Here is a 20,642-nt window from a genome sequence, read left to right on the forward strand (position 1 = left end):
TTTGCTGTTCGGGGATTTACGACCTCGGAAGACTGTGAGTTCGAACCAGTGTTGGGCTGTGGGTGGACTGGCAGGGGGCAGGGGAGCTCTACAATCTGGGGCGCTGCCAGGAAAAGGCAAATTCTTAAAGTTAATGGTTTTAAGTGATTTTTAAAATCCTTTCTGGCAAAGAGGCCCGCCTCTCTTCTGTATCAGTGCTTCCTCATTCTTTGAATCCGCGGCTCCGCGGTATTCGGCGTCAGACCCGCCAGAGGAAGCCTGTTTGCAATTTACCCGGGCTGTGAACGCCCAGGGTCGACGGAGGCGGGGCCAAGGCGGGCTGTTTTGCATAAAGGGGCGTGTCGTCCAGGCGGGCTCTATAACTGCGGACCTCCGTGAGATTGCGCGCGTTGCTAGCTGCTCAAGGGGTTCTTTGGCTTTTTGCTTCTTTCGGCACTTCCAACCTCATTCCTAAATATGAAGGCGCTGAGTCCGGTGCGCGGCTGCTACGAGGCGGTGTGCTGCCTGTCGGAACGCAGCCTGGCCATCGCGCGGGGCCGCGGCAAGAGCCCGGCAGCTGAGGAGCCGCTGAGCCTGCTTGACGACATGAACCACTGCTACTCGCGTCTGCGGGAACTGGTACCCGGAGTCCCGCGAGGCACTCAGCTTAGCCAGGTGGAAATCCTGCAGCGCGTCATCGACTACATCCTCGACCTTCAGGTGGTCCTGGCCGAGCCCGCTCCTGGACCCCCAGACGGCCCGCATCTTCCCATCCAGGTGCGCGTGGGCGTGCTTGGAGCAGGGGCGGGGCTGAGCTCCAGGGCTGGGATGCTGCGGGACCCCTAGAACTTCCTAGCGCCGTGCATAACTCTCCCGTTTTCCTTCTCTCAGACAGCCGAGCTTGCTCCGGAACTTGTGATCTCCAACGACCAGAGGAGCTTCTGCCACTGACCTGGACGTCCTGGCGCCTCCAGGTGAGTATCCACGCCTTCTCCCGGGGGCGGGGAAGGGGGGCAGCTGGTGTACTTAAATGGCAATTCCTGGAGTTGGTAGGCCTTTTAAGGGATTACCGCGCTCCCTCGGTTTAGGGAAACCGAGTCCAGAGAGGTGCAAGTGACTTGCCCGTGGTCACATCAAATGAATGACGGAACCACTTCCCATCCAGTTTTGGTTTCAACCTTAAACACACGGTGTCCCAACCTTCCCTAGTGGCCAGAGACGCGAGAAAGTAGGTGCGGGTCCGACTAAATAAAATAGCCAGTCTGTATGTAGCTTGGAGTCCTTAAAAGGATCCATGTTTTCCTCAGCCCCCTCCCAGCTAGTGTTAATTCCAAGAGGGAGGGACGGTGCAAGCTCCGCCTGTGGTCCTTTGGCGCCAACTGGGTGGGGGCAGCGTGGGGCGCGGAGTTATCAGCTGGAGGTAGAGACCAAGTTTCCTCCTTGGCGCCGGCCAGTCTGCGGCCGGCCCCCGCCTCGGCGCGCTCGGCGGAAACTGACGGCTCCCTGGTCTTCTTTCCTCCCCCGCCCAGAACGCAGGTGCTGGCGCCCGTTCCGCCTGGGACCCGGGACCCTCTACGGCCGGAAGCCCGAGGGCATGGATGGGCCCCAACCTCGCCCTGCCCACTTGACTTCCCTAAACCCCTGCCTCGAGGCTGGACCTGCGCCCGGGAGCGAAGGACTGTGAACTTGGGTGGCCTAAAGAGCCGGAGCTAGCTCTGGGCACCAGCTGGGCAACCTCCCCCAGCCTTCACCCCACCCCCAAGTTTAAAGACTGTCTTTCAGTGTGTGGAGGTGTATGGGGGGCGGGGCTGGCTGCTCTCCAAACTCTGGCAAGGCAGCGGTAGAGCTGGTCTTCTGGTCTCCTTGGAGAAAGGCTCTGTTGCCCTGATTATGAACTCTATAATAGAGTATTTAGCTTTTGTACCTTTTTTGCAGGAAGGTGACTTTCTGTAACCATGCGATGTATATTAAACTTTTTATAAAAGTTAACATTTTGCATAATAAACGGTTTTTAAACACTTGTGTATGTAATTTGATTCCTTAAGTGCTAACACTTTCTCACGAAACTGAGTTTAGGGGAACTAAATTAATGTTTTGGAGCTTGGGAAAAGCAAACTTGCTTATTCCCTTAAAAGGGAGATGGGAAAATACCTAGCTAAGGCTGGGGAAGCTGGGGAGCCCCACATCCATTCAGTGCAAAGAAGAGCCTTGTCCTGTCTCATTTAACAAGTGAGGGAAGACTGGAGAAGGGAAGGGACGGGCACAAGCTCACCCAGCAAGTTGGGGGCTCAGGATAGAAATCCGGGTCTCCTGAGTCTCAGTTCTTAGGTACTCTGGGAGCTGTTTTGCTAACTAGCAGATGGCTGTCCTCTTCAATGCCATTAATTATTCATGATGTCTTTCTAGCAGGGGATGTGGAAGAGAAGCCTCACCTGGTGCCCAGGCAGGGTCGGTGGTTGATAGACCCATTTCAGAATTGAATAAATGGATCATTGGGCTTGGTTTCATTTCCCTCTTCACGTTCTCTGTTTTAATTTTCTCTTGGGCTTTCAAAGTTGGAGAAAATAGGAGAGGGGTCTCTTCCCTCAAATCCTCAGCCGCTCTGATCAGAAGGATTTTGGTGCTGGTTGGGAAATATGGGAACAAATCCCTCTACCACCAGGTAGTTGAAGACTCTGAGCCTAGACTGGGAATTTGAGGAAGAGGCCCTACAGCCCTTATTTCTGGTATATCCTTCTCATAATATCTCCATTGGGAGCCTATTCTGTAAGCATCTTTAGCCCTATTTCAGAAATGGAAAAATTAAGGCTCATGGATAATGGGTTGGAGCCAGGTTCACACAACCCCTTGAGGGGCAGAGATGGGATTTTAACCTTAACTACAGTGACCATGATAGTAGTGGACAGGAGCAGGGTCCAAGACTGGCTATTCCATGGAGCCAGGCCTGAGAGTCAGGCAGAGGGCAAGACCCCCAAACCATGCCATCCTCCTTTGCCCCCACCTGACACTTCCCCAGGTGGGTTCCACCAGGCACCTGGCCTCACTAGATTCCTGTTTATGATATGATCTCATATGTGTGTTGGCTACCGGCATGAGTTACTTCAATATTTCATAAGAAACAGGTCACGTCATCACCCACCTTCACGCCTTAACCCTGGTGAGCTTTCAGGGGTGAACAGGGGCATGTGGAGGGGAGGCAACCTTTGTCTCTGCAAACCACCCTCCTAGCTGACCAGTGTTCTTAACCTGTTTCCTGGTCTTCTCCGATGATCTGATGTAAGGTATGAATGCTCTCTTCAGAAGATACACACACACACACACACACACACACACACACACACACACACACACACACACTGCAGAGCAATAGCATACCTCCAATGCCCTGGGAAGCCCTCAGACCCCATGTGAGGAACCCTTGCTTCAAACCAAGTAAGTACAAGACCCAGGCTGGGTATACCTTGGATCATTTGTTCAGTGTCCTCTGCTGGCTCTGGAGTCAGCCACACAAGGGTGCAAACCCTTGTCTGCCACATACTAGCAGTTTGACTGCAAGCTAGCAACTGCGTCTATTCAGCCTCAGTTTCCACGTCTGTATGAGACTGCTAACATTGAGAAAACAGTTCTGAGGCACCCGGCCCCACATTACACCATTAATTGCAGTAAAGCCAGGCACTGAACTCAACGTCCTGTGCCCTTTCTGCCACAGTATGCTGCTTCCTGCTCAGAAGCTGCGGGACTGTGGAAGGCTAGGAAGAGCTGAATCGCGCATCTGCCATGTGAGCTTGAGCAAGACACCTCACCTCTCCAAGCCTCTCTCCTCCCCTGCTCAGCAGCTGGCGATTCTTGTACTGCTGCCTCCCTGGACAGAGATAATGGTGGAAAGTTCTTTGAAATGCATCACACACCTACAAGGTATTATTAAGCTAATTCCAAGGAAATTGCCTGTAAGGTCCTCCGAGACTGAGCTGGTCAGGTGGCTGGGACAAAAGCTGAAACCAGCACACCAATTCATTAGTCATTAGGGAGTGAAAGCAATTTGGCCCCAGATGAGAAAACTCAGAGAGCATAGTTGTCTTCTGTCATAAACACCTATCAAATGTCAGGCTCTATTTTATCTTAATTTTTTCTAATCCTCACCACAACCCAGCAAAGTGGGTATCATTATTCCCATTTTACAGAGGAAACAGATTCAGAGAGGCTGATTAATTTGATCCAGGTCACAAAGCAAGGAAGTGCCACAGCAAGGCACCATCCAGCACCATCTAGCTTCGAAGTCCATGTTCTTACCTCTACTCCAGACCAATTTTTTCCCCTCACCATTCCCTTTACCTGGCACATATTTGGTCCCCAGTAAGTGCTTGCTGAATGAAAGACCTAAGCCCACCCCAGGTCTCCCTCTTATTTGTGAAATGGGATGATGGTACTCCCTTTGCAGGTCTGTGGTTCGGATTAAAAATAACATGCGTAAAGCATCTACCAGGCTCCCTGAAAATACAAGATTCACTATTAACTGAGTCTTACAGTTCACTATTGCATCAGCTCTGAAAAACGGACTTTTGGAAGGGATTCTTACTGTGTAAATAAAAAAACAGGTTCAGAACAGGCGAAGTTACTTGCCCGTGGCCACACGGCTCCTAAGTAACAAAGCAGGGATTCAAATTCATGCCTGTGACACCGGAGATAGTGCCCTTTCCAAGAAGGCCAGTTACAGCTCTCCTTTGCTGTGGATGTGCCGGACAACCGTCAATTATCTGTCTTCCCGGTCTCATCACCTCTCACGGCTACCACTCTTCTCCATTCCCCAGGCTACATCCTAAATCCTCCTTTCGCTCTCTTTCTCGCAGAACTGCGCCTCCAGGTCCGCTCTGCCCGCGCTCTGCTCTACTGCGAGAGGCGTTCCCCGCAGCCTCTTCTCTGCGCCGGGGCAGGGGCGGAGCCTCGGCCCACGTGGCCCAGAGCCCAGCTGGGCGGAGCCTAGCTGGCCCCGCCCCCGGCCCGACGACCCGCGCTCCCCCCGCGGGCCCTGGGGGCCGCTCGCAGGTGTTCGCTGGCGCCCGGATGTCTGAGCTCTGGCTCCGCTCTGGCTCCGGCTCCCTCCGCAGCCTGCGGGCGGGGCTCCCAGCCCATCCGGAGCCTCGCGGCGCCCCAGCCACCCTGCCAGCAGCGCGGCCTCCCGGTTCCCAGCCTCCCGGCCTGGGGGGCCCCCCACCCAGCGGAGTTGCTGACCCGACTGCTCTCCCGCTGCCCCCAGCTGCGCTCGGGCCGCTGCAGCCTCGGCGCGCCCCCACCCCGCTTCCTGCCTCGGCAGCTTTGCCCGATCCGGGCGGCCGCCCTGGATCGCACCCCGTTCCTTCCTTCCTTCATTCTTTCAGGCAAATCGCATTCCTCGAGCGCCTGCGACGTGCCCCGCACAAGGCCTCTCCGACCTTACGAGTGTGGCCCCAGGCCCACCGGGGTCCTCCGGCAAGCCTCTGCCCTCCGCCAAGCCTCTGCCCTCCGCCCTCCGCCCAGCCTCTGCCCTCCGCCAAGCCTCTGCCCTCTGCCAGTCTCCCTCCCCACCCTGCCCGACTCTCCTCCCTGTCCTATTTCACTTAGAGTTTAGCATTTAATTGTTCTCTGATTATTTCTGCTGTTAAGAGTCAGTCAGTGGCAAGGTCAGGGGGTCACTTGGTGACCGAAATCGGGGTCAGTCTGAAAGTAGAGTGAGGGGTCAGAGTGAGGTCAGAATTGGGGTTCATCCAGACTGGCAAGGTTTGGAGATAGTGTGGGTAGAAGTTGGCAGCCGTCAGTCTGTGGCTGGGCTTAATAGACAGGGTGTGAGGGTTAGTCTGAATAGCATCAGCGGCCAAGGCTAGTGAGTCAATCTTTGGGTAGAGTCAGTGGACAGTCTGGATCAGGGTAGTAGGTCACCCAGAGACCAGGATTTAGGGGTGGCCTTTGGTAAGCCAGATAAGGGGAAGGGGGCGCTGTAGCTCTCTGAACTTGGATTCATATCCCTCCATGGCTGGGGGCTGACCATAGCCTCTCCCTGCATCACCCAGGCTGTGGAGCGGCCCTTCCATCTGGGACACACCCTGTCCTCAACACCACCCTGCTCCTACCTTGTGCCAGAGCCTGGAGGCAAAACCCTCATTGAGCCAGACCATGGTCAGACTGGCAGTAACACTGGCCGTGGCAGGCAGGCCTTGGGCTTCCAAGGGATCCGGCCTTGGAGCCACCCATGTTTAGCAGGTAAGTTGATGCTCTTCCCTGTACCTTTCTGTCATTTGTTCATAAACCTCAAGGCTGTCAGGGATGGAAGGACCCTTAGAGGTCACGCATGTGGCCCAAGAGGGGAAGGAGCCTGCTCAGGGACACAAAGCAAATTCGTGGTCAAGACAGAACTTGAGGGAATTCCCTGGCGGTCCAGTGGTTAGGACTCAGCACTTTCACTGGCGTGACCCAGTTTCAATCCCTGGTGGGGGAACTAATATTCCGCAAGCGTGACCAAAAAAAAAAAAAAAGACAGGACTCGAACCCATACCTCCTAACTTTGTATCTAGGAAACTTCGTGTGCTACTCTGCCTCCCCAGAGCAAGGATTCCTTTTTTTTTTTTTTTTTTTTGCAGTATGCGGGGCTCTCACTGTTGTGGCCACTCCCGTTGTGGAGCACAGGCTCCAGACGCGCAGGCTCAGCGGCCATGGCTCACGGGCCCAGCCGCTCCGCGGCACGTGGGATCTTCCCGGACCGGGGCACGAACCCGTGTCCCCTGCATCGGCAGGCAGACTCTCAACCACTGCGCCACCAGGGAAGCCCCAGAGCAAGGATTCTTATTCCCACTTTAGAGATGGGGCAGCTGAGGCCCTGAGAGGCTTCAGGAATCACACAGCCCTCACAGAGGGACTGCCAGGGGCTGGTGGACTGCGCAGCCCCCCACCTGAGGATCTGGAAATGTGAAGTCAGGGAATGGTGGCTCCTTAAAGCATTGTCTCCTTGTCATTGCCACCCGGTCCCCTCCCTTGCGCCTTCATTAGGAGCAAATGAAACAAGGGTGGCCAAGTGAAGCCAGAGAGGAGAGAGAACACTTTTTAAGAACTGTTGGGGAAAAGCTTAGCTGGGTTCTTATGGAAACATATGGGACTCATTACCCTAAGCCGAGGTGGTCGCTGGCCAGCTGGCAGTTGGTTGGTTTGGGGCTAAAAGTGTGTGTTGTGTGGCAATGAGGGTACCCAAGGCAGACTCCCCAGAATAACCTGCCCGCTCACCGATCCAGGTTCTTCCTGAACCTGGTTTTGTTTCCAGCCTATGCCATTTTTAGCATTTAAAAAAAAAAAAAAAAAAAAGGTTTCAAGACACTGGGTACTTGGCCACTATAGGTTCTGGGGGGAGGAGACAAGTACTTAGGCACCGTCAAGACAGTCCCCTCCACCACCACTCACACACGTCTCTTCCCCACCAGGGCCTCTGGCAGTTCTTGCATTGGCTCCAGATGCATGAAGGGTGGATCCCAGCTTCCATCCAGGGTTCATCCAGGTGGGCCCTGAGGGGCCTAAATGTTGGTCCTGACTCCTGTCCATCACATTTCCCTCGGCAAGTTTGACTCCACATTCAAAGACAGCAGCAAGAAAGTGTTCAAAAGAGGCCATTCACTAGTACACGGCATTCTAGTCTATGTGGTAATGTGAGACCGGGGGACTGCCTCCATTTCACCCCTGTGAGGCTCACAGATATTAAGGGACCTGCCAAAGGTCCCTGGAGTAAGTGTCAGAGCCCAGGTCTCCAACATAGCTTCCATATCCAGTCCTGTTGATGTCTGCAGTTTTAAATTTTATATATTTTTTGGTCGTGCTGCACGGCTTGCAGGATATTAGTTCCCCAGCCAGGGACTGAACCCGAGCCACAGCAGTAAAAGCGCTGAGTCCTAACCACTGGACCGCCAGGGAATTCCCTGCAGTTTTTTTAACTTTGTACAAACCAACGGTCACACAGAATTGGCCTCAGCCAGACCCCACAGCCCTCCCGTACTTTCTGTGAGTTTGGGAATCAGACAGATGCTGGCTGAAATCCTAGCTTTGTCATGTATCAGCTATGCCATCACAGGTACGTTATTTATCCTCTCAGAGCCTTAGATGGCCGCTGTGATGATTAAAGCAGACGACATATGTAAAGCGCCTGGCACTTGGTAGGCCCTGGGTGACGCCATCCGCAGAGCTTGCTGGGCGTGGTTGTCAGATTCCTCACATAATTCCTCCCTCATCTTTCTGGGTGGCAGTATTGTTGGCATAATCCAATCCCAGCATCTCAGCACTGCCTGTCTAGCATGTGTGCTCTTCAGAGGCCTTTCACACACACACACACACACACACACACAACACACACACAGGAGTATCTGATCAGCAGGACAGCTTGGTGCCTTGAGGAATAGTGCAGGGACTTAAAAAGCAGAGCTGCAGCCCAGCATCTCCACTCCCAGGCTCTGCCACCTTGGACAAAAGCTCCTTCACCTCTCTGAGCCTCAGAGAGCCAGCACAGAGCCAGCACAGAGTCCTGCTGAGTATTCAGTAAGGAGCTACAGGTAAAGCACTGAGAAGCCTGCCGGCACATGGAGGCACTCAGTAAGTCACAGATGGAGTTAGGAATAGTCCTGTTTCACAGATGGAGAAACTGGAGTCCCAGAGGGGGTAAGCAACTCATCCAATGTCATAGGGAAAGACCCCCTCACAGACCTAGAGATTAAAAACCAGATCTTCACACTCCCAGTCCGTGCCCAGCTACTACTTTCTCATTATTGGGATTTGTAATTATTTCATGACAAATGTGTTTTCAGCTGGTGGAAGGATGGAGCTTTAGACCCAGGCTCAGCCTACTCATGAAAGCACCCCTTTTTAGAAGAGAATGGGGGTTGGGGGTTGGGGTTTGGGGTAGGAAGTACGTGACCCAGAGGCCAGAGGACCTGGAGGCCCAACGTGGCATAATCACAGGTATGAGCAGGAGCTTTGTGACCAGACCGACCTGTCTCTGCCACTTCTTAGCTGTGTGACCACCTCTCTGAGCCTCAGTTTTTCATCTGAAACTCCCAATAGTACCTCTTTCATAGGGTTGTTGTAGGAATTAAATAAGACAGCAGAGATAGAGTACCTGGCACAGGTGAGATGCTTGAAATTGGCAGTCCTTATAATTTTATCACGATCTAGTGAAGCAGGAGCCACCTGCTTCTGTGTCATCATCCTCATCTGTGAATCTTTTTGGATTTTTTTTTTTTTTTTTTTGGCCCTGCCACGCAACATGTGGGATCTTAGTTCCCTGACCAGGGACCTAACCCACACCCCCCTGCCTTGGAAGCATGGAGTTTTAACCACTGGACCGCCAGGGAAGTCCCTGTGAATCTTGTAGTAAACTTTCAATTGAACATACAATGTTTGGCTACTGAAATGCCTGTGAGTGCCTGCAGTCCCCCACTAGCAGCGTGAACTTGGACAAGTTCCTTAGCTTCCTTCGTCCTCAGTGTCTGCACCTATAAAATGGGGATAATAAAAGTCACTGCCTTGTGAGGATTAAATTAGTTAACACATAGCACTCTGAGTCTAATGCTTGACACGTAATAGGACCCCGCCAAATGCTAGCTGTCATTCCTTATCTTAGCATACCATGCGAAGTGTGCTCTCATTCTATAGCCATCTGTGCTTTTATATAGAATGGTAATGTCTCAATTTTTAAAAAATAAAATTGACATTTCAGGAAGAAGTACAGATACATCATATGGTTTTGTGAGACCCAGAGCCCAGCCAACTTCACACACAGCCACATATGTGCGTGTACACAGACACATACATGAAGACACACGCACACACGCTGTGAAGCAGGCCATGCTATGCTGTGCTGCTTCCTCTTACCTTGGAGAGCTGCCTGCACCTCCCTCCTCCTCACTGTGCTCTGTGGAGGGAGACAAGAAGCTGTGCTCACCTCTCAGCAGACTTCCTTGGCTAAAACTGACCTGGGAGGAAGCCCTGGCGCTAGCTTGTAACCTGAGTATCAGAGACCAGGTCTCAGTCCTCTTCTGTCCCCTCCTTGCTGGGCAGTAGCTTCACCTCCCTGAGCTTTGGCTTCTCATCTGTGAAGGGGGGCTAACCTTTCTACCTTCCAGGGTTGCTGTGAGGATTAGAGAAGTGCACAAAAAGTGCCTGGCATGTAGTCATTGCTCCGTAAGTGAGAGTTCTTCAAAGCCTGGCTGGTTTTTTAACTCCGTAAGAGGTATCTTTCTTTCTTTTTTTTTTTCTTTCTGGTACGCGGGCCTCTCACTGTTGTGGCCTCTCCCGTTGAGGAGCACAGGCTCCGGACGCGCAGGCTCAGCGGCCACGGGTCACGGGCCCAGCCGCTCCGCGGCATGTGGGATCCTCCCGGACCGGGGCACGAACCCGTGTCCCCGGCGTCGGCAGGCGGATTCTCAACCACTGCGCCACCAGGGAAGCCCTCTTTTTTATATTCTTTAATAAAACAGGATTATGGTCTTTGTGCCTTATATAATTAATACACTTTATGGCTTTTTTTTTCTTTACTGCTTTTTAAACACATCTGTTAATCCAATAAAGGTGGTTTTCCTCCTTAAATTATTTTCTTTCCTCTTTTATTCATATTTTACAATGTCTGGGCCAGTCATTGGAGCCCCCTGAGCCTCAGTTTCCTTATGTCTAAAATGGGAAAACTGCCTTCCTCATGAGGTTGTTTTGAGAATTCAGTGAGATGGTGCAGGTAAAAGTGGTTTGTACACTGTAAAGTCCAGCAACTGTAAGAGATTATTTTTTGCACTCCCACTTTCTCTCTCACTAGGCTGAATTCCTCAAAGACAGGAGGGAGTTTTATTTACCTTTGTATCCCCTGCATTGAATGTGTAGCAGTAAATTTAATAAAAACAGTAGTGGTGATAAGAACTTTCATTTCCTGAATACTTACTGTGTGCAAGACTCTGGGCTAAGTGCATCTTAATGGAAGGATGAGTGATAGACATTTAAAAGTTTTTGATTCCCTCTGCTGGTTATTTAGTTATTTATTTTAAAAAAATAGGTATTTATTGATTTATTTGGTTGCACCGGGTCTTAGTTGTGGCAGGCAGGCTCTTTAGTTGCAGCACGTGGGCTCCTTAGTTGCAGCATGCAAACTCTTAGTTGCGTCCTGCAGGCAGGATCTAGTTCCCTGACCAGGGATCGAACTTCGGCCCCCTGCATTGGGAGCGCAGTGTCCCATCCACTGCGCCACCAGGGAAGTCCCTCTGCTGATTATTTAAAGGTGAAGGGATTGTTTTACTTTCCCCTTGAGCAAGTTCTGTCTTCCATTCTGCAGGCAAATTATTTTTATTTTGGGGTCTTATACATTGGTTGGCCAATCCTGTTAATAACCATAATAACGATCTTTAGTTTCCTTATCTGTAAAATGGGGCTAACGATCAACTTAACCTCATTTAAACGTGTCCCATAAGTGACAATAACTTTCCCTTACTCCTTCCTTTCCTCTTCACCTAGACACACCCTTTCCTTGGAGAAGAAGCTGGTGACAGGACAAGGTGATTAAACTGGGTGGCAGAGAGCCGAGTCCCTTCAGTTCTCTGTGCTTTTTTTTGGCTGTTCCCCGAGGCTTGTGGGATCTTAGTTCCCCCACCGGGGATCAAAACCATGTCCTCAGCAGTGAAAAGCACGGAGTCCTAATCACTGGACCGCCAGGGAATTCCCTCTCTGTGCTTTTGTTTCTTTGTTAATCAGGGTGGCACATCTTTCTGGAATAACTCCCTGATTCTGAGACCCTCCATGTCCCGCCTCCTGAATAATCTCCCTTTTCTGCCATAGCTCCAAAGATTCAACTCACCCAAATGCCACATGCCCCCTATGATCATGTGCTGTATGTTACTAGTACCTTTAAGTCCTGGAAGGCAGAGTTGTATGTTAAGGGTTTGATTTCTATTTCTCAAAGCATTTTCTTATCATCATTTCATCTCATCCTTGATAAACCTTTCAAAGTCCCCAAGTCACACATGGGGCCGCTAGGGCCCAGAGAGGAGAAGGGCCTTGGTTAAGGCCACAGAGTGAGTGACAGAGCTGGTCCTATGACCTGGATGTGCTATGAGCCCGTCTGAGCTCAGGTCCTCTCTGAGCATCCCGACACCAGGCTTTGTGCTTAATGCTTCCTCACAGTAATTTTATAAAGCAGGTGCTGCCCCCACTTTCCAGACGAGGAAACTGAGACTCAGGCAGGTAAAATAACTTGTCCAAGTCAGAATCATGATATAATCAGGGCTGACTCCAAAATGTGTGCTTTTTATTGAATACCCTGTGGCCTCTGCGGCTTTGCTGTTTTGGAGCCTGAAAGATGGCCTCTCCCAAGTCTCTGCAGCCGTAGTGTTGTACCCTAAATCAAGGACTGATTGCCAAGGCTGACCCCCATGCCCCAGTCTCTCAGGCCCAGCAACCGGGGTCAGGGGATTCACAGAGCAGGGCACGCAATGGCCCTGCTGCAGCAGTGATCTGCATGGAGGGCCCCCCCATCCCTAAAGCCCATTGTCTCCCCACAAGACAATACAGATAAAGGACTCAGCCTAGTGGTCTGCCGGCATCAATCTGTAACCATGGAAATCCCTAGGGAGACAATTTCAAAGCCCTCCCTGCCACCCTTCACCCTGCAGCTGTGGCTCCAGGAGCCCAGCCTCCAGCAGAAGGGGCACTCCTGATAATCACCACCCCCCACCACTGCCACCACCAAGTGGGACGCAGCTGGGCTCCCCCCAACATACATCCTCCCAGGACTGGTGTTGGCAAAGAGGCCTCGGATGCGTTTAAGGCCTAAACCTTATTTCTTCTGCGAGAAGGTTAGTTCTGTGAGGTTCTGCACTGGTGAGATGTCATTGATTACAGGGTTGGGCACAGGGAAAGTAAGGTCTCAGCGGAATTCTTAACCATGGAACCAGGGCCTGGGAAGGTCTTAGGTCTTCAGCGCATGATTTCCCCCTGGTGGCCAGTTGCTGCAATTGTCAGCTTCGGCTCTCAAAGAGGAACAAAAATTACCTCTTTTTCCTTGGTATCTAGTGTGTTCCAGACGCCCACACGCAGATCTAATCCTCACAGCCACTCTGAGATGTGGGTGTTCTTATCCTACTTATACATGCCGAAGCCAAGGCTTTCAGACGATATCCAGAAGGAAGGAAAGGTAGCAGAGTGGTTGAGAGGGTGAACCCAGACTGCCCTGGCTCAAAACCTGCTCCACCATCACTAGCCCTATGATCTTGGGAAAAGTACCTAAACTCTCTGAGTCTCAGTTTCTTCATATGTAAAGTGGGAGTGATAACAATACATACTTCATAGGGATGTTATGAGGATTATTTAAAATAAGATTTATAAGCCTTCAGAGCAGTGACTGGCACAAGGCAAATAAAATTCTGTGCCCTGACACTTCTTAAGCTGTGTGCCTTCAGGCATATCTTGAGCTACTCCTGGCCTCAGTTCTTTCACCTGTAAAATGGGGCTAATTGTGGCTTCTTCTTAGGGCTATGGTACCACTTCATGGTAACTGAAGTGGATTGGGAGTATGAATATACTTGCTTTGCTACTATTGGCATCGTTTTTATCTGCATTTTGGGGAAGGAATGATCATGGGGACAGAGGGATACTTCTCCTCTCTCCATAAACCAGGAACAGAAGATACCTGAGAATGCTGACCCTGGCGACCTCTTTGGCTTGCAGAGTCACAGAGCCACTGACAGTGGCCAAGTGGCCTCTCAACTATTCCAGAAATCTTTCACTGAGTTCAGTTCAATAAGCAATTCTTGGGCTTCTATTCCACGATGGGCACTGGGCTGGATACTGGGGTGTGAAGATAAAGAAGACAAGGTGTGACTTAAATCTGGTGGAGAAGGACAGACCAGGAAAACAATTACAATATGAACTGATGACAGATTGAGATTCCTAACAGGAGGTGGGGAGCAGGGATCAGAGTCAGCTTCTGAGAAATGGGTGCTGTAAGCTATCACCACCCATACTCATACTGTGGCCAATACCACTTGGACTCCAAAGACTGAATGTCTTGCTTATTTCAAAATACTTCCGAGTCTTATTTTTTCATGTTAATAATTGATCTGGATTCTTGATGTTGCTGTCCCAGGCTTCATTTCTGTTCAACTAAAGTTAAAATATGCCCATTTAAAAAATTTTTATTTTATATTGGAGCATAGTTAATTAACAATGTTGTGTTAGTTTCAGGTGTACAGCAAAGTGGTTCAGTTTTACATATACGTGTATCTATTCTTTTTCTAATTCTTTTCCCATTTAGGTTATTACGGAATATTGAGCAGCGTTCCCTGTGCTATACAGTAGGTCCTTGTTGGTGATCTATTTTAAACATATCACTGTGTACATGTCAATCCCAGACTCCCAATCTCTCCCGCCCCCTGGTTACCACCTTCCTTCCTGGTAACCAGAAGTTCATTCTGTAAGTCTGTGGGTCTGTTTCTGTCTCGTAAATAAGTTCACTTGTATCTTTTTTTTTAGATTCCACATATAAGCAATATCATATTATATTTATCTTTGTCTGACTTACTTCACTTAGTATGATAATCTCCAGGTCCACCCATGTTGCTGCAAATGGCATTATTTCATTCCTTTTAATGGAGGAGTAATATTCAGTTGTATATATGTACCACATCCTCTTTATCCATTCATCTGTCAATGGAAAATACACCCATTTTTACTAAGCATTGTTTGAGATCACATGTGCATATGGGGTATACAGCATTCTCAATGAGCTGTGTATCTGAGAAACTTGTGTCTGAGAGCAGACTATTTTTTCCTGGTAGAAGAGGTGGAGAGAAGCATCCCAAGCAGAGAGAATACCGTGGGCTTACAGGGAGAGCAGGGAGGTCAGAGGGGTTGTCGGAAAAAAGTGTGTTTTATGAGAGCCTAGGGTCCCTGTGTGAAGGAGGCTGAAGATCAGAGGGTCTGGCAGGGGGTGGGGTGGTCAGGCCGTGCTGGGAGCTATTTGCAAGACCATAAGCAAATGTGTGTTTTAAAGAGTTCCTTCGGGGGACTTCCCTGGTGGTCCAGTGGTAAAGAATCTGCCTTACAATGCAGGGGACGTGGGTTCGACCCCTGGTCAGGGAACTGAGATCCCACTGGGAACGGGGCAACTAAACCCGCATGCCAAAACTACTGAGCTCTCTCACCTCAGCTAGAGAGCCCCCCATGCCTCAAACTACAGAGCCCACACGCTCTGGAACCTGCGCGCCACAACTGGAGAAGAGAAAACCCGCCGCCACAACTCGAGAGAAGCCCACGTGCAGCATCGAAATATCCCGCATGCATCAACGGAGATCCCGCGTGCTGCAACTAAGACCCGACGCAGCCAAAAATAAATAAATAAATAAATAATAAATAAATCTTAAAAAAAAAAAAAACCTAAAGAGTTCCTTCGGGGAAAGGAGGGAATAAACTGATAATCCCATGAATTGTAGGTTGTGCTTCCCAAAGCTCCTCTGGGCACCTCTACAGGGACCTAAATCCGATTGTCCTCCTCCAATGAGACCCACAAGACTCAACATCTGTGAAAAACATCTACAGGGTCTGGAAACATCTGGAAAGAATTTGGCCAATCTGGTAGCCCTGGCCTTCCCAGCGGGGCTGCATCTTTCACATTCTTTTTCTCCTCCCTAAGTCCATAGGGGGTTAACTTGTTAATAGATAGCCTCGCAGGCTTTGGCAGGTACTGGAGTTCACCGCTAGATGGCAGCCTTAACCCTTCAACCCCGCCAGCTTCCACCCAAAGGCCAGAGAAGGGAAAATGAACTAACAAATACGAAGGATGTGCAACCACCCTTTCAGGTGCTTGTCATCACCTCTATTTTATAGATGAGAAAACTAAGCCTCTAGGAGGTGAAGACACAAGTCCAAAGTCACACACATAGGTGGACATAGTGGAACTTAGCCTCTCTAAGCTTCAGTTTCCTCATCTGTAAGATGAAACGGACCCACACGGGCAACACTAATCAACTTTCTGTCACTATAGGTTTGCCTATTCTAGACATCTCACATAAATGTAATAATATAATATGTAGCCTTTTGTGTCTGGTTTCTTTCACTTAGCATAATGTTTTCAAGACTCAACCACATTGCAGCAGGTATCAGTACTTCATTTCTTTTTTGTTTTGTTTTAATTAATTAATTAATTAATTTGGCTGTCTTGGGTCTTAGTCACAGCACGCAGAATCTTTGTTGCGGCATGCAGGCTCTTCAGTTGTGCGTGTGGGCTTAGTTACCCAATGGCACGTGGGAATCTTAGTTCCCCAACCAGGGATCGAACCCACATCCCCTGCATTGGAAGGCAGATTCTTAACCACTGGACCACCAGGGAAGTCCCCTTCATTTCTTTTTATGACTGAATAATATCCCTCTGTATGGATATACCACATTTATTTAAGCAGTCATCAGTTGATGGACATTTGGGTTGTTTGCAGGTTTTGCTTATTATGAATAATGCTGCTATGAAAACATTTGTCATCAGTTCTCTTGGGAATATATCTAGGAGTGGAATTCCTGGGTTATATGGTAACTCTGTGTATAACTTTTTGAGGAACTGCCAAACTGTTTTCCAAGATTGCTACACCAATTTACATTTCCACCAGCAATATATGAGGGTTCCAATTTCTACATGTCCTGGCCAGTACTTGTTATTGTCATTCTTTTTGATTATAGCCATTCTCGTATGTGTGAATCTTGTTGTGGGGCGTTTTTTTTGTGGCCGCTCTGCACAGCAGGCAGAATCTTAGTTCCCTGATCAGGGATCAAACCCATGCCCCCTGCCGTGGAAGTGCGGAGTCCTAACCACTGGACCACCAGGGAAGTCCCTCTTGTTGTGACTTTGATTTTCACTTCTTACTGTCTAATGATATTGGGCACCTTTTAATGTGCTTATTGGCCTCTGTATATCTTCTTTGGAGAACTGTCCATTCAAATCCTTTATCTTCTCAATACATTTTGGTAATATTATGCCAAACGTGCGCGCGCACGCACACACACACACACACAGCACATTCTCGTACCATCCCGGATTTACTTCGACTATCACAACATCTCTATGAGGAAGCCATGATTTGCCCCACTTCTCAGGTGAAGAAACTGAGGCTCAGAGTAGTGCAATGATACGCCCAAAAGCCCACAGCTTACAGAATGTCAGGGCCCAGAGTTTTACTTACTTAACAAATATACATATAGTATTTACTATGTGCCAGTCCAGAGAACCTGTGAACCTCACATTCCAACAGTTTTCCAGTGAAAGGATCATCATCAATAGCAGAACTTCCCTGAAGCAGCAACTTAATCCTTTTTTTAAAAAAATAACTTTTTCTCTCCAATTACCAAAGTAACACATTTTAGAATAGTTGGAAAAGACTTTACAGAGAAGCACAAATATGATGGAGCAAAGATTTTTTTTCCCTCTTCCTTCCCACAGCTCTGATTTGGCTTCTGTCTGATTTTGGATTTATGTGAACAGATAACATACTGGGGAGCCCCAGAACAGGAGGTCTGTGCCTTTAGGAAGTTTCTATCAAGCATTTTGTATTTTAAAAAGTAGGGCTTTGAGTAGAGGGAATCAGAGGCATTTTTCAGGAGAAGATATACCAGGGATGAGGTACACCAGCTGCGATGGAAGTTTGCTTTGGTTTGGGGGCCTTTCTAGGGCTTTTGGGTCTGGCTGGAACAGGGCTTTCTCCCTTACCAGCCGTACGGTCTCATTTAATGTCCCCCGTGCCTCAGCTTCCTCATCTGGAAAATGGGACTAAGCATCCCTAACGTATCTAGTTGTGGGCACACTCTTCCCACCCCCAACGATGCCTACAGCACTGGAACTCCGGGTTCACTGGCAGAACGTACCCTCCTTCGATGAAGTTGGTTCTGGGGCTGAGTTCTTTGTTCAGAATGGCTCAGTGCCTTGGGAGATAAGAGATCTGAGTTCAGATCCTGGTTTCCTCTTTAACCAACCCTTGCTCAAATCCCCTACATGTTTGAGCCTCAGTTTCCTTATTGTACCTACGTTATAGGATAGTTGGGGGGTTTAATATAGTAACGCATGTAAAGTGCCTGTCTGGTGCTTTACACTGAGGAAGTGTTCAGGAAACTTGAGCTCTTAACACCATCATCACTTACTGCAGACCTACTGTGTGCCCGGCACTCTCAGGGTGGAGGGCATGAAGGTGAAAACACAGCATGGGTTGTGTTCCCGAGGACTTTGAAGATGTCTGACTTCAGACTCTTTGTTCCTGTCACTCCACCATTTGAGTTGGGCCTTGAAGGGTGGGTCAGATTTGTCACATGGGGTTGGGAGGGAGAAGAGGCCTTGTGGATATGGAGCCATGGATGCCAAGCCTGGGAAATGGGAGAGTGTAGGGCGTGAAGGAAAAACTGCAAGTATTTTAATTCAGTTCCATGTGAGGGCCTCTCCAGTCCATCTCACACAAATCTCAGTGAAAATATATTAAATACCTGCTGTGCACCCCTCTGAGGACTTTATATCCAATCCCTTATTGAATCTTCATGGTAAATGGAAAGGTCACTTTTGCCATTTCCATTTCAAAGATGAGGAATTTGAGGCTCAAAGAGATCCAGCAACCTGACTAAGAGCCCTACACTAGGAATGGATGTGGCAGGAATTCATGTTCAGGGTGACTCAGTGCAGATCTGCATCTCACACCTCTGGCAGGAATTAGTTCCTGGGCAGTGAAACTCTAAAGCCAGCCCCAGCTGCCCGGTTCTCAACCATGGAGAGCTGACTCACGGCCCACTTGCTGGCTCCCTTCTTTTGTCCCAGCCCCACCCTGCCACCCCCATTTCCCTTCCTGGCCCTGGGGCCCTGCTCCTTCCCCAAACCTACTCTGCCACAATTCCTTCTAGGTTCACTCATCTGTAAAATGGGGTTAATAATAGTGCCTGTCCCAGAGGGGTGACATGAAGATCAGAGGAGATGCCCAAGTGCTTGGAGCCCAGCACACACAGTAGGTTCTGTAAATATTAACGATCATCATCACCATCATCCTCTTAATGATATCCCTGAAGTCCTGTGGCATCGGCCAAGTGGAAGCATTATCGGTATTTGATGGTTGAGGAAACTGATGTTGAGAGGTAGAGCAGCAGCCTGTCCAGCAGCGCTCACATGGCAGGTGGGGAGTGGGACTTGAGTCTGGGCCTGCTGAGCCTTTGACTTCAGATCTCATTAACTTCTGCCACTCTGCTGGGAAGATGAGTGAATCATTTAATCAATATTTATTTCCCATCTTCTGCATGCCACGCCAGGCCCTAGATGCTGAGGGGCATTCAGAGAGAGATACCACCTGGTCCCTTGAGAGAGCTTAGAACCCAACAGATAAACAAGGCATGAAAACAAAGCCTTGTGGGTTTTGGGGTTTTTTGTGTGTGTGTGTGTGGTACGCGGGCTTCTCACTGTTGTGGCTCCTCCCGTTGTGGAGCACAGGCTCCGGACGTGCAGGCTCAGTGGCCACGGCCCACGGGCCCAGCCATTCCGCAGCATGTGGGATCTTCCCGGACCGGGGCACGAACCCGTGTCCCCTGCATTGGCAGGCGGACTCTCAACAACTGCGCCACCAGGGAAGCCCCAAAGCCTTGTTTTTTGAGGCAGAACACACGGAGGGTCCAAAGAGGGTGAGAGGCACTCTGACTGGGAGAGGGGAGGCAGGCAAGGAAGGCTTCCTGGAGGAGGTGATGTTTAAACTAGGCTGTGAAGCTTTTTCCCGTGTGGCCGCTGATGAAAGAAGGCACCAGAGACACCATCAGCTGTGTGGGCGTGGCAGCAGCGCCTGGAGGCCTGTCACCAGCCTCTTCAAGGTGCAACAGAGCCTATGAGTTGAGGGTGAATGAAGGTTGTCATGATAAGTGTTTTCAAAAAACTTGTAGAGGATGTCTGTGAGAAAACCACTGGAAGCACAACTGCATGTAATAAGCATATAGGGACTTGCAGATGAATGTTCAAGTCCTTGGCTGTGGTGTTTAAAAATTCTTCTTTGCCTGAACGGTGTGGCATACAGTATTTTGGAAAGAAAAATGAAGAATTGGTCAAGAAGACATGAATTGAAGCAAATGATGAAAATTAATATTTTAGTGAACACTGATCACCTAACAATAAGTTATATAGAAAAATACATGTTCAAATGGTTTTAATTGCTGGGCAATAAAGTCTATTTTCTTTCAAATAAAATAATAATAATAATAAATAAATAAACTGGGCCATGAAAGACCAGTGAAATGTGTAGACAGGAGTAAAGGGGTACTGGAGATAAGTCCAGAGATGTAACCACAGCTTGCCATTTCTTGGGGTTCCTTATGAACCACACTCTGTGCTGAGTGCTTTACATGCATTATCTCATGAGATTTTCCCACAACCTTATGAAGTGAGTGGTAAGTGATAAGAAAACCAAGCTCAGAGAGTTTACAAAACTTCCCTGGGGTCACACAGTTAGTAAAGTGGCCAGGCCTGGGTTTGAACCCAGGGCTGTCTACTTCAAGGTCTGGGTTCTTCACCACTATGCATTATTGCCACCTCACCCTCCAGATCTGAGGATCAGGTATTATTTAAGCTGGGGACTGACTCTGGAAGTGCTCTGAATGCCAGGCTCAGCCTTGCATAAAAAATCACACAG

General features: G+C 49.4%; 1 protein-coding gene across 1 annotated transcript; it reads left to right on the forward strand.

Moving 5' to 3' along the window:
• Positions 1-358: 358 nt before the first annotated feature.
• Positions 359-1,997, forward strand: ID3 (inhibitor of DNA binding 3). The gene is made up of 3 exons (XM_059062483.2): positions 359-756; positions 871-953; positions 1,509-1,997. Exons 1-2 carry the CDS (start codon positions 457-459, stop codon positions 928-930), a joined length of 360 nt encoding a protein of 119 aa, XP_058918466.1. The 5' UTR covers positions 359-456; the 3' UTR covers positions 931-953; positions 1,509-1,997.
• Positions 1,998-20,642: the final 18,645 nt, after the last annotated feature.

This window comes from Kogia breviceps, chromosome 1, assembly GCF_026419965.1.
Source record: "Kogia breviceps isolate mKogBre1 chromosome 1, mKogBre1 haplotype 1, whole genome shotgun sequence".
NCBI lineage: Eukaryota > Metazoa > Chordata > Mammalia > Artiodactyla > Physeteridae > Kogia > Kogia breviceps.